General features: G+C 39.0%; 1 protein-coding gene across 5 annotated transcripts in view; it reads left to right on the top strand.

The window, feature by feature from the left end:
- The window catches only part of TAF4B (TATA-box binding protein associated factor 4b), a 164133-nt gene that overhangs the window by 87639 nt on the left and 64105 nt on the right, over positions 1-12389 (top strand). For all 5 annotated transcript variants that reach the window (XM_065533972.2, XM_045378313.3, XM_045378311.3 and 2 more), the window contains 2 exons: positions 3182-3307; positions 11355-11411. In XM_065533972.2, coding sequence (XP_065390044.1) covers positions 3182-3307; positions 11355-11411 — 183 coding nt within the window. The remainder of the gene's footprint in view (positions 1-3181; positions 3308-11354; positions 11412-12389) is intronic.

Here is a 12389-nt window from a genome sequence, read left to right as displayed (position 1 = left end):
GCTTAATCTATTTACATTTAAAATGTAATTACTGATAAGAAGTAACTTCTATTTTGCTATTTGTTTTCTGTATGCCTTATAAGTTTTGTGTTCCTCACTTCCTCTGCTTCTTATGTTTAATTGATTGTTTTTGTTTTGTTCCATCTTGATCCCCTTCTCATTTCGTTTTGGATGTATTTAGATATCTTCTTAGCCATTACCATAGAGATTACAATTAACATCCTAAATCTACAATCTAGTTTGGATTGTTATCAGCTTAGCTTTAATTTTGTGCTGTGGGAAAATTATAGACATATTTTTGACTTATTACTTTAACTTTTTAAACTATCTTACAGTTTTTCAAACTTGTATTCTCCCTACTTCTGCCTTAATCACACTGCTGTTTCAGAGATACATGAATACCTTTTTCAGTAGGGATGGGGTTTCGCCATGTTGGCCAGGCTGGTCTCAAACTCCTGGCCTCAAGCAATCCACCCGCCTTGACCTCCCAAAGTGTTGGGATTACAAGTGTGAGTCACCGTGCCTGGCCACATGAGTACATCTTGATTTATAGTAGGCAGTTTCTATATAAAACATAATAAGTATAATTTACAATGGAATAGAATTTTTTAAAGTAATATTTATTGAATGGCATTCAAAGCTCTATTGTGTATAGCTTTCAGCTGGAATTCTTTTGTTGTGTATCAGTAGCATATTTCCAAACATTTAGTTGTAGTAGGCAAAATGGATAGTATCTGCCCCACCTAGAAGACCTCACTAAGTTAGCTTAAAGCTAACACCTCCTTAACTTGCTGTCTTGTATACTACCTATTCTGACTGATTTTCCTGAGCTTTCCTTTTCCTACACTCATTCGTTAATACAGCTGATGCCACTGTCTACCTTTGCATATATAGAAAATAACAAAATATTATCAGCCCTTTTAAGTCAAAATAATTATCATTTGGTTATATTTGGATTCATTTTGAAATAACTGTTATTTTTTAATCTTTGTTTGTAATAATCTTTATGTCCCAGCTTTATCCCTGTCCTTGTATTTCAGTTCATCCCTGATAGGATTTATTTTTATCTGTACAGTGTAGGAAATTCTACCCCATAGATTTTATAAAAGTGAGTTACTGTTATTAAAAAAGTGAAATCCCCCCATCTCTTTCCACTCTGGAACATCCATTTACTTTTGATAATCTTTCACCTGGTTTGATATAATTCTTTAATCATTAGTCATAAACTGAGATCTAAGTAAATAAGTAGAAAGTGACTTGTAGTACAGAGCTTTTGATCTGGGTACCAGGTGTTTTCCCACTGAAGATATATTATAGTCGCCTGTATGCCTGTGGCCATGGAGAAGCTTCATTCAGAGTTTTCCAGTTGAAAGGTATATACTGGTTGCTTTAGATGGGATTCATTTGATGGTGCTGATATCATTTGGTCTGGGTCATTACATTTTCATGGCTAAACCATTTAATAGGCAGTGACCTTAACATTGTAAAGCCCTACTCTGTTGGTGCGTGAAGTCTTCAGGTAGGCCAGCTAGGTATACAGGAAGCAACATAAGATTGGGGTTACTGTTGTTTAAATAAGGTTATAGACTTAATATGAATAGGGAAGGCACTCATTTGTTTATAGACTTAATGTGAATAGGGAAGGCACTTAATATGAATAGGGAAGGCACTCATTTTGATATGGAAGAGAAAAGGATGCGAACGTCAGAGGTCGTTGTATATGAGTCGGGGGAGAGAGAGGAAGGAATCTTAGCATGGGAATATGATTGGGCTAAAATTTAAAAAGTCTGTGCCCCTTTTTAATTTAGTATTTGCTGTCCCTTTTAAATTAAATCCCATCATTAAACTATTTCCAGAGTGTCTAAACACAAAAATGGTAAAGATTAAGTATTTAAGAAACCACTGGTTATTATATTTAACCTCTATGGTTAGCTTATAATGTATTCCATATTCTATCTTGTGTTATTTAACTTAAAAAACAGTTGAGAATTCTTTTTGTATTAAACATGAAGTAAAATAAGTAGCACTAATATATCCTTGTTCCTTAAACTATGTAATACTCTTTTGATCTAGTTAAATACTAACAATAAAAATTTAATTTAAAAAGAATCTTGGGCATATGAAATCCCTCAGTCCCAGTTAATTGAATCAGCCATAAGCAGGGGGATAAAACAAAGATAGGAATGGTGTGGTACTCATGATTTCCAGGCCAGGCACTGACTGTTGTTTAAAGACCTTCAATTTTTCTACTATACAGTTTCTCTTGAATATCTGAATTATTGAGATGAGTAGATGGCAAGATGTCTTAAACATTGATTAGAAAGTTCTCCCTGTCCCATCACCTCCCCTAACCCCATCCCCCACTCCTGCCTATACACACTCATAGAGGAGAAAGAGGCAGCTATATAGGTGAAGAAAATTAGAAAATATTTAGGTGGGAAAGCACTGTTTTACACACACAGAATAAATTGAGCAATTTGTATTTTATCATTTTGTGGAATAATTAAGACAATTTACATGTCTGTTATGGCTCTCATTTATAAATTGTATACTAAATTTCTTTGACCACAGCTTCTGTCCAAATTCACACCTCTGAGTAATCCTCAAAATAGCATTTCAAGATTTTAATGTTTGCCATCTTCACTTGGGTTGTATTTTGATAGAAGTTATATTCGGTTGTCAAGGTTAAACCAATCTAACCATGGTAACCAAGGTGATAACTTTCATCTTTGGTGTATTTTTCAGTGAGGTGATTGTTTCTTGCTTTTTGTCTTTCACAAAACTAAGATTTAATTACTTATATTAATTTCTGCTGAGGTAGATAATAATCTTAAAGATTTAGGTTACTGGTGAATAGAACACTCTTTAGTTTCTACTTCCTATTGTTGGAAGGATCTGCTTGGCTTAATTCCTCCCCCGGCACCCTGCAATGATGTTTACTAGCAAAGTTCTTTGAAACATAACTGGTTAATCATCTCTCAAATTTTAAGGATGATTAAAGTTTCTTTTCTGGTGGAGTGGGTATGGGGGGATGTTTGCTTAATAGAAACAAAATCATTACCTTCTGAAAGTTTAGCTTCCTATTTATGTTGGTATTCCTGTCTTTAGCAGGTTTATGCAGTACCTAATGTAGAATGTGCGGCCCACGATCAAGACTTTCTGTTTTCTTTTTTTTTCCCAGGCAAGTGAAAATTACATCCTGTGTAGTGATACCAGGTCACAGCTCAAATTTCTTGAAAAGCTGGATCAACTGGAGAAGCAGAGAAAGGATTTAGAAGAAAGAGAAATGTTACTTAAGGCAGCCAAGGTAAGGGCCAGTGTGATTTATGAGTGAACGTGGCCTGGCAGTGTGGTCAGAGGTGGCTTTATCATTGGTTGACTGTCTTGGTTTTATTAGGCCTTTAGATTTCTCTAGAGGATTTCCTAAAATGAAATTACTAACAGGATGTCTCACAGCCAGGATGGTGTGGTGGCTTTCAGTTCATTTAGTTTAATGAATCATAATCTTTTGTCTTCTCACATTTCCTATGTGCTCTCCCTATCCTCAACCCCAGGTGAAATGTTTTGTAAAATTTCAGGGTCTTTTTAGGAATCCAATTGAATACATGCCAAGTTGAAGTTAAGAGAGGAAAATTTGGAAAGTAGACAGGAAGGTGATGGGTAAAATTAGTAATTTGGAACAAAATACAGGCTGGGTGGAAATAGAGTAAAAGAGTGGTGAGGCTTATTTATTTTATTTTATTTTTGGAGACAGAGTCTTGCGCTGTTACCCAGGCTGAAATGCAGTGGCATGATCTCGGCTTACTGCAACCTCTGCCTCCTGGGTTTAAGCAGTTCTCTGCCTCAACCTCCTGAGTAGCTGGGACTACAGGTACCTGCAACCATGCCTGGCTAATTGTTTGTGTGTGTGTGTGTGTGTGTGTGTGTGTGTGTGTGTGTGTTTTAGTAGAGACAGGGTTTCACCATGTTGGCCAGGTTGGTCTTGGAACTCCTGACCTCGGGTGATCCACCTTCCTCGGCCTCCCAAAGTGCTGGGATTACAGGCGTGAGCCACCGCCTGGCCGAGGCTATTTATTTCCCTTCTCCCTTATTTAAACATTTACCTGGGCTGTTAGTGTCAGATGAGGGAAAAGCTAATTCCACTACAGTTTCCATTTTGAAGCTCCACATTTCTTCATAGGCTTGGGGCCCTTATGAGAAATCTTAAAGGCTGAGCACTGGCGTCTTAATTTTTGTTTTAAGCACATTTGTTTTAATTTCTAGTGTTGCTGATAGCTTCCCTTTTTAGAGTATTTGTTCCTAATCACACAGCAATTGCTTTTTTAAAAACTAATTCATTTTGAGGCCAGGCACAGTGGCTCATGTCTATAATCCCAGCACTTTGGGAGGCTGAGGTGGGTGGATCACGAGGTCAGGAGATTGAGACCATCCTGGCCAACATGGTGAAACCCCATCTCTACTAAAAATATAAATATTAGCCGGGTGTGATGGTGCATGCCTGTAGTCTCAGCTACTCGGGAGGCTGAGGCAGGGGAATCGCTTGAACCCCGGAAGGCGGAGATTGCAGTGAGCTGAGATTGCGCCACTACGCTACAGCCTGGTGACAGAGCAAGACTCCATCTCCAATAAATAAATAAATAAATCAAACCAAAAAAAAAAAAACTGATTTATTTTGAAATTATTTAATACAGAAAAAGTTGCCAAAACTGTACAAAGTACTCTCAGCCCCCTTTTCCAGATTCCCCCAATTTTAACATTTTACTGCATTTGCTTCATCTCTACCCTTTTTGTTTTATTTTTTGTTTTTTGAGACAGTCTCATTCTGTAGCTCAAGCTAGAGTGCAGTGGCACGATCTCGACTCACTGCAACCTTTGCCTCCCAGCCTCCAGCAATTCTCCTACCTAAGCCTCCTGAGTAGCTAGGACTATAGGCGCTCACCACCATGCCCAGCGAATTTTTTTGTATATTAGTAGAGACGGGGTTTCAGCATGTTGCCCAGGGTGGTCTCCAACTCCTGAGCTTGATCTGCCTGCCTCAGCCTTCCAAAGTGCTGAGATTACAGGAATGAGCCACCGCATCTGGCCTTATCTCTACCCTTTTCATTACCCTTTCTATACACACAATCATTAATCCTCTCCCTCTGTTCCTCTCTTCTTCCCTTCCCCACTTTCTCTCTTCCTCCCTTTCTTTCTTCCTCTCCCCTCCTACCTTTCTTTCCTCTTTCTCTTTCTCTTTCCTTTTGTTTTTCTTTTTCTTTTTGAGACAGTCTCACTCTGTCACTAGGCTGGAGTACAGTGGCTTGCTGCAGCGTTCACCTCTCAAGCTCAAGCAATCCTCCCACCTCAGCTTCTTAAGTAGCTGGGACTACAGGCACACCACCATGCCTGGCTAAATTTTGATTTTTTTGTAGAGACAGGATCTCCCTACAGTGCTCAAGCTGGTCTCAAACTCCTAGACTCAAGCAGTCCTCCTGCCTCAGCCTCCCAAGGTGCTGGAATTACAGGCATGAGACACTGTGCCCAGCCATTTTTCTTTTCTTAAGTTTTTTGAAAGTAGTCTTCAGACATCATGTACCCCCACTCCTGAACATTTTCATATGTAACACTGTCATCTAATGCACAGCACCCATTCTGATTTCACTAGCTGGCTCAACCATGTCTCTCTTTCATGGTCCGTTTTCCCATTCAGGAATTTGTGTTTCATATAGTTGTCATCTCGTTTCAGATTCTTTTAGGGTTTCTCAGTCTTTCTCTTTTATGCCCTTGACAGTTGTCAATAGTATAAGCCTAACTTTCTGTAAGATGACCTTCAACCAGGGCTCGTTTGATATTTCCTTATGATTTGACTTGGGTCAAGCATGCTTGGCAGGAATGCACAGAAATGCTACACTCTTCCAAGCTGATCATATCAAAAGGGTCATATTGGTACCTACTAGTTCTCTCCATTTTAAACTTGCCGTCTCCCACACTTCTCGTTTTTTATTTTTATTTTTTTGAGACAGGGTCTCGCTTTGTTGCCCAGACTAGAGTGCAGTGGTGTGATCACTGCTCACTGCAGCCTTGACCTCTTGGGCTTAAGCAATCCTCCCATCTTAGCCCCCCAAGTAGTTGGGACTACAGGCACATGCCACCACACCTGGATAAATTTTTTAGTTTTTTTAGAGATAGAGTCTCACTATATTGCCCAGCCTCATTTTTCCCTTTGTAATCAATTAGTTTTTCCTAGGAAGGCGTTCTAAGATCATGCCAATATCCAGTTCCTCATCAAACCTCTATTTGTTAACCATAGCATCTGTTGTGATGTCTGCCTAAATCAGCTACCTCTGTCATGGTTGTAAAATGTCAAATCTTTATTCCCATCAACTCTCCTCCTTTTATTAGCACCCTACCATGTGGAAGAGCTTTCTTTCTTTATTCATATTAGTATGGGCTCATGATTTCTCTTTGTCTTACTAGGTTGTAATTCATTACTGTCATTTATTTTGTTGCTCAAATTGCCCCTGAGTGGGAGACCCTTCCAGCTGGCCCTTCTATCCCTTAGTCATCCATCTTCTGTCCCTCCATCCATCACTCACTGAGCATGTCCTCACTTTCAGGCACAAGGCACTCCGGGCCCAGCTTATACTTTTCATGCTTTAGCCCTGAAATCAGCCATTTCTCTAAGAAGCCTGCCTTCTTTTCAGTTGAGGATAACATTCAGAAACCAACCTTAGGTCATACAGTATACTCATTGCTAAAAGGGTGTCATTACATGTAGGCCCTTCTCAGTGGACAGATCTAGGAAATGTATATATGGTATGTGTATATGTACACATATTTATATATACACACAAATGTCCATCTGTAACTATTTCTATATCTGTGTATGTATTATAAAACCGTGAGTTCATATGGATACCTGCAACTCCAATCCAGTGCCTCAGAGTTCTTTCTACCCTTAATCTCTCCCTGTTTGTAAAAACGTTCTCCAGTCTTGAGAAACTTGGCTCCCATTATCCTTGATATATTTAACTTATGTTCTCTATCAGTTATTTAATCGATGTGACTAATCTCTCAACTAGCCATGCTGGCTGACTCCTCTGTCTGCTACTACTAAATTCCCCACCCCATTTCATTGTCTGTGTAATTGGCCACCACGCTCACAGACCTATTCCTTGATGAGACCTCCACTCCCTCACCACCTTGTATTCTTCCCCACTGGCCTATACTTTCACATGCCCCAGCTCCCCGTAAGGGTATGGGGCACCACAGCCTTGTCACTGTGCTACTTCCTGCTGTCCCACATACTCAGTCCCCACATTGACACCCACTGCACTGGGAAGAGCAGCAAGATGGGACAGAAAGATGCTCTTTCTTGAGCCTTCATGTGTTATAAGTAAGCACTTAGTCATTGTAATGAGGTGGATTATTGGTATTTTATTTCCACTTACTGTGTTGTAAACAAGGTCATAAACTATTAAATGCTAGTTTAGTTATTATTGGCTATAATAATGTATTATACTTGCTCTTTATCTCCTTTGGCTTTTCCTTCTTTACCAGACGTCTAAATGTTGGATTTAGTAGCCTTCAATCCTATGCCACCTTCTCTGTCTTCATTCCCTCTTAAGTTTGTATCTCCATTTCAGCGTGCATTACGAAAATCTGGACTCATACCATTAACTCCCTACTTGACATGACTTCATTGGCTAATAGTTACTTCAAAATTAATATGTCCAAAACAGCTCCTGTTATTCCTCCCCCCTAAATACCTTTTACTCTTATAGATTTTCTTGACTCAATAAATGACACCACCGTCTTCCCAGACATTCAAGCTGAAAAACATAGGCATCATCTTTAACTCTATTCTGTGTCTCGTCTCTCCCCACATCCAAACCACCTCCTATATTATTTCTAAAATGTATCCAACTTTTCTTCATCACTATTGTCATTACTCTAGTCTAATTCATCTTTCACTTGGACTTTTATACTATCTTCTAAGTAACCTTCTTTTCCTTCTACAATCCATTCTTCTATTTCTCCTACTATGGTCAGAATGTTTTTATAACAAATCATGTGTGTCTCTTTTGCTTAAAAGCTTTCAGTGGCTTCCTGTTGCACTTAAAATGTAAACTTCCTACCAAATTTTAAAAGGCCTTATGTTATTTGGCACCCACCTGCCTCTCTGAGCTTGCCTTGTCACCTACTCTGCTCCAGGCACACTGACCTTTCTGATCCTTGAATGTGCCAAACTTGTGCCCAACTTAGGATATTAGACTTCTAACTAGGCATGTTGAATTGACCATTGAGTTCTCTTCCCCTAAATCTGCTTTTTCTTAGATCTCTACACTCTTAGAAAGTTGCAGTTACCATCCTCCAAGATGCTTGGGCCAAAATCCCAGGAGTCATCCTTGATTCCTCTCTTTACTTCATCACCGACATCCATCCTGTCAACAAATCTGATCAGTTTTACCTGCAAAGATATGTTTAGAATGCAACCATTTATTATCTTCTGTGCTTTGATGCTAGTCCACGCTGCCCTTATCTTTCCAGTCAGCCTCTTCTTCACAACAGTTGTTTTAGGGCAGTCTACAAATTGCTCTGTGTGCCTTTGCGTTCAATCTTGGATCCCTACAGTGCATTCTCTACAGAGTGGCCAGAGCCTTTTTTTTTTTTTTTAAAGTGTTACATCAGTGGCATCTCACCCCTGTGCTCCTAACATGCCAGTGGATTTTTGTTGTTGTTGTTGTTTTCGAGATGGAGTTTTGCTGTTGTTGCCCAGCCCAGGCTAGAGTGCAATGGCGTGGTCTTGGCTCACTCCTACCTCCGCCTCCCGAGTTCAAGCATTTCTCCTGCCTCAGCTTCCCGAGTAGCTGGGATTACAGGCACCCGCCACCATGCCTGGCTACTTTTTGTATTTTTAGTAGAGACGGGGTTTCACCATGTTGGCCAGGGTGGTCTGGAACTCCTGACCTTTGGTGATCTGCCTGCCTCAGCCTCCCAAAGTGCTGAGATTACAGGCGTGAGCCACCGTGCCCAGCCCAGTGGATTGTTTTTATAGCTAGAATTAAACCCCCAATTCCTTATCATGGCCTACAAGGCAACACATGATCTCCAGCCTTTCTCTTTCAACTTTTTTCTATGCTTCAACCACATGGGCCATCTTTCTTTCCTCGAGTATGTTCTCATTTTAAGGCTTTAGAAATTACTGTCCCTTCTGCTTGGAATGTTTTCCTCCAGATCTTTGCATGACTACATCTTTTTTGTCATTTAGATCTCTACTCAAATATCACTTCTCATAGATGTCTTCCTTACCATCCTAGCTAAAGAAGTACACACCACACTTCTCTTTCCATCACATTATTCTATTTTCTTTATTTTTGTTTTTAATTTGATTTTTAAATTATATATATTTTATTTTTAAATTGTTATTATTATTATCTTTTTTTTTTTTTGGAGATAGGGTCTTGCTCTGTTACCCAGGCTGGAGTGCAATGGCCCCATCTCAGCTCACTGCAACCTCTGCCTCCTGGGTTCAAACGATTCTTGGGTCTCAGCCTCCCAAGTAGCTGAGACTACAGATGCATGCCACCATGCCCAAATTAAATTTATTTTATTTTGAAACAGGGTCTCATTCAGTTGCCCAGGCTGGAATGCAGTGGCATGATAATAGTTCTCTGCAGGCCTTGATCTCCCAGGCTCAAGCAGTCTACCCACCCACCTCAGCCTGCCGAGTAGCTGGGACTGTAGGCACGAGTCACTACGCCTGGCTAATTTTTTTAATTTTTAGTAGAAATGGGGTCTTGCTGCATTACACAGGCTGGTCTTGAACTTGAGCTCAAACAGTTCTCCCACCTTGGCCTCCCAAAGTACTGGGATTACAGATGTGAGCCACTGCCTCTGGCCTATTTAATTTCCTTTACAGCACTTAACAGTGTCAGCAATTATTTGTTTTGTATTTTTGCCCATCACTAATATTTTGCATATCATAATGTGTTTCATTTTAATAAAATTATTTATTTTTCTCTTCTTAAAATGTAAGTTACTTGAGTTACTACAGTTCCTTTATCATCTGTCTCCAAGGGCTAGAACAGTGGCACACAGAGTAGAATCTGTACTATGGATGACCAGTATAAATATTGGATGACTGACAAAGGCTTGATACCGAAATGTGCCCATTTTATGTTGGGGCAAAATATTATATACACACCCACATATATGTATATACATAATGCATATTTTAATATAAATACATATATACACAGACTCATTCTCTGGTGAGACTATAACTAGAATAATAAAAGGGTTTATCGTTGGCTTGAAATGAAATTTTCTTAGTAGATTGGGAACTAAAATGAAGAAAAATTTTACGAGCTTTGGGTTGAATTTTGTGTAGATATTTAAGATTTTTGAAATTAGTAGGCACTCAAATTAAAGATTGTCTCTTATATTTTCCTTTAACCAAAGGTTCTGGTAAATCAATAAATGTATCAGGTAAACTTAGTAAATATGAAAATACTTTTAGCTTTTATTTAGTTAGCTATCTAGTTAATAGGTTAGTTAGCTAAGGTTGCATTTTATGGAACAAATATTCAGATTTATAAGCAGTAAATAACTTTGTCATGATGAGAAAAAAGAATATGCATATCCTAAACATGTTTTCCAGTAGACTGATGTTCATGGTGTCAGAAATAAAGTTCCTTACCCTTTGTTCCATCATAGCTTGATATATAGAAAGCAACTCTCTTTTTATGCCAGTCCTGTACTATGGAAGGCGACATCCAATAAACAATTATTGAACATGGTGCACAGCATTCTATTAAGTGCTATAGAGGACCCAAAGATGATAAGATATTTTTATTAAATTACTGAGATGTATTTTCTACTTACAGTTTTAGAAATTATACCTTTAAAGAGAGAGATTTCGTTCAAGGTTAGTCAGGTTCTTGATTTTAGTAGTCCTTGAAATACCGTGTGTTTTCCCAAATGGCTTCACCTGAAGATCAGCCAGTATTGATTGTTTTTATTCATTTAAACCAACAATTTTTCTTTTTTTCTTTTCCTTCATCTGTACCACCAATTTTTTAGTTTTCAGTGTTCCTACAAGAACAACGTCATGCCTCAACTGGACCTGACTGACATTGTTAGCATCATTTTCAGTATAAGCTTCCTCCAGGCTAGAACTGCAGCAGCCAGCCCAGATGATGAGGGGGCGGGGGAAACCAGGGTGGGAGTGCAGCTAGACTGGATTGAGGCATTTTCCCCTGGAGCTAAGATATTCAATCACAAGAGAAAATTGTCGTTTATTAAATATTTAATGGCAGCTTTGGTGTTTAGATACTAGTAATTTCTACTAAAATTTTCTTTTCCTTTGATAGAGTCGTTCTAATAAAGAAGATCCAGAACAGCTGAGATTAAAGCAGAAAGCCAAAGAGGTAGGACTTTCAAGTTACCATGCTTGTCTTTGTGTTTGAGGGAAGGTTGGCAGCTCTCTCCTGGCAATTAGGTCAGGGTTTATTTTGCTGTTGCATACCATTTGCAGAAGCCTTGGGGAAGGACAGGAACTGCTAAAGGCAAGGGCAGTACTTCAAATGAGGTCAATGAGTTATGTGCTCTCTTTTTAAAATTTATTTTCAAGGCTTAGGCCTGTCTCGAAATGGGTCTTTGTAAACTACAGCAGTATACTTAGAGGAATATAATGTGAGGTTTAAAAAAAAAAGAAACTTTTGAGATTTAGCATCTGGGATTGTACAATAGGCTACATTTTTCCAGGGTAATTGTTCGTTTTGTAAATCTGATACTGCTTATAATTCTTTGGCTGGGAGGCGGTACTGGGATTTAGTTTTAAATGGAAAATGCCTCTGGCTTTTAATTTTCTAGGCCCAGCAGTTTTCTGTTCTGGAATGGAGCCCTTGTTTCACACAGTTCATGTTTAGCTGCAGGGGTTTTAGTTTATAGCTTAGACTGGTTAAGCTTTTACTCCCAGAGGCCTCTGCATAGCAACTGTAGAAATCAACAAATAAGTTCATTTATGTCTGCAGCCTCCTCTCAGTAGCTGACTTTTTACATTTCCCAATATCCATTTCCTGACTTTTCTAGCCCCAGAGAAAAAAGCTCCACTAATTGGAGCTTATTTTAATTGAGCCTTAATATTGGATCTCACTGGAGTTGCCCCCAGAGCTGCTGAGAACAGAATGAAATGAAAGTACCTAAGGTTGAAGATGCGGTGTGTGTATGGGTGTGTGTGTGAAATTTTTCACTTGACCTACAGATTCTTTTCCCTCCTGAATAAATCATCAAACCTGTTCACATTTCTGATTAAGGATCTGACAGCAGACGATAATAAAGACAATTGAGGTGTGAGACGTGTGATATGGAGCTGAAGAAATTGGTTTCTATAGTTACTTCACTGA

The sequence above is a fragment of the Macaca fascicularis genome, chromosome 18, assembly GCF_037993035.2.
Source record: "Macaca fascicularis isolate 582-1 chromosome 18, T2T-MFA8v1.1".
Classification (NCBI taxonomy): Eukaryota; Metazoa; Chordata; class Mammalia; order Primates; family Cercopithecidae; genus Macaca; species Macaca fascicularis.
Note: the sequence above shows the minus strand (reverse complement) of the source record. Positions and strands in the feature narration are given on the sequence as shown.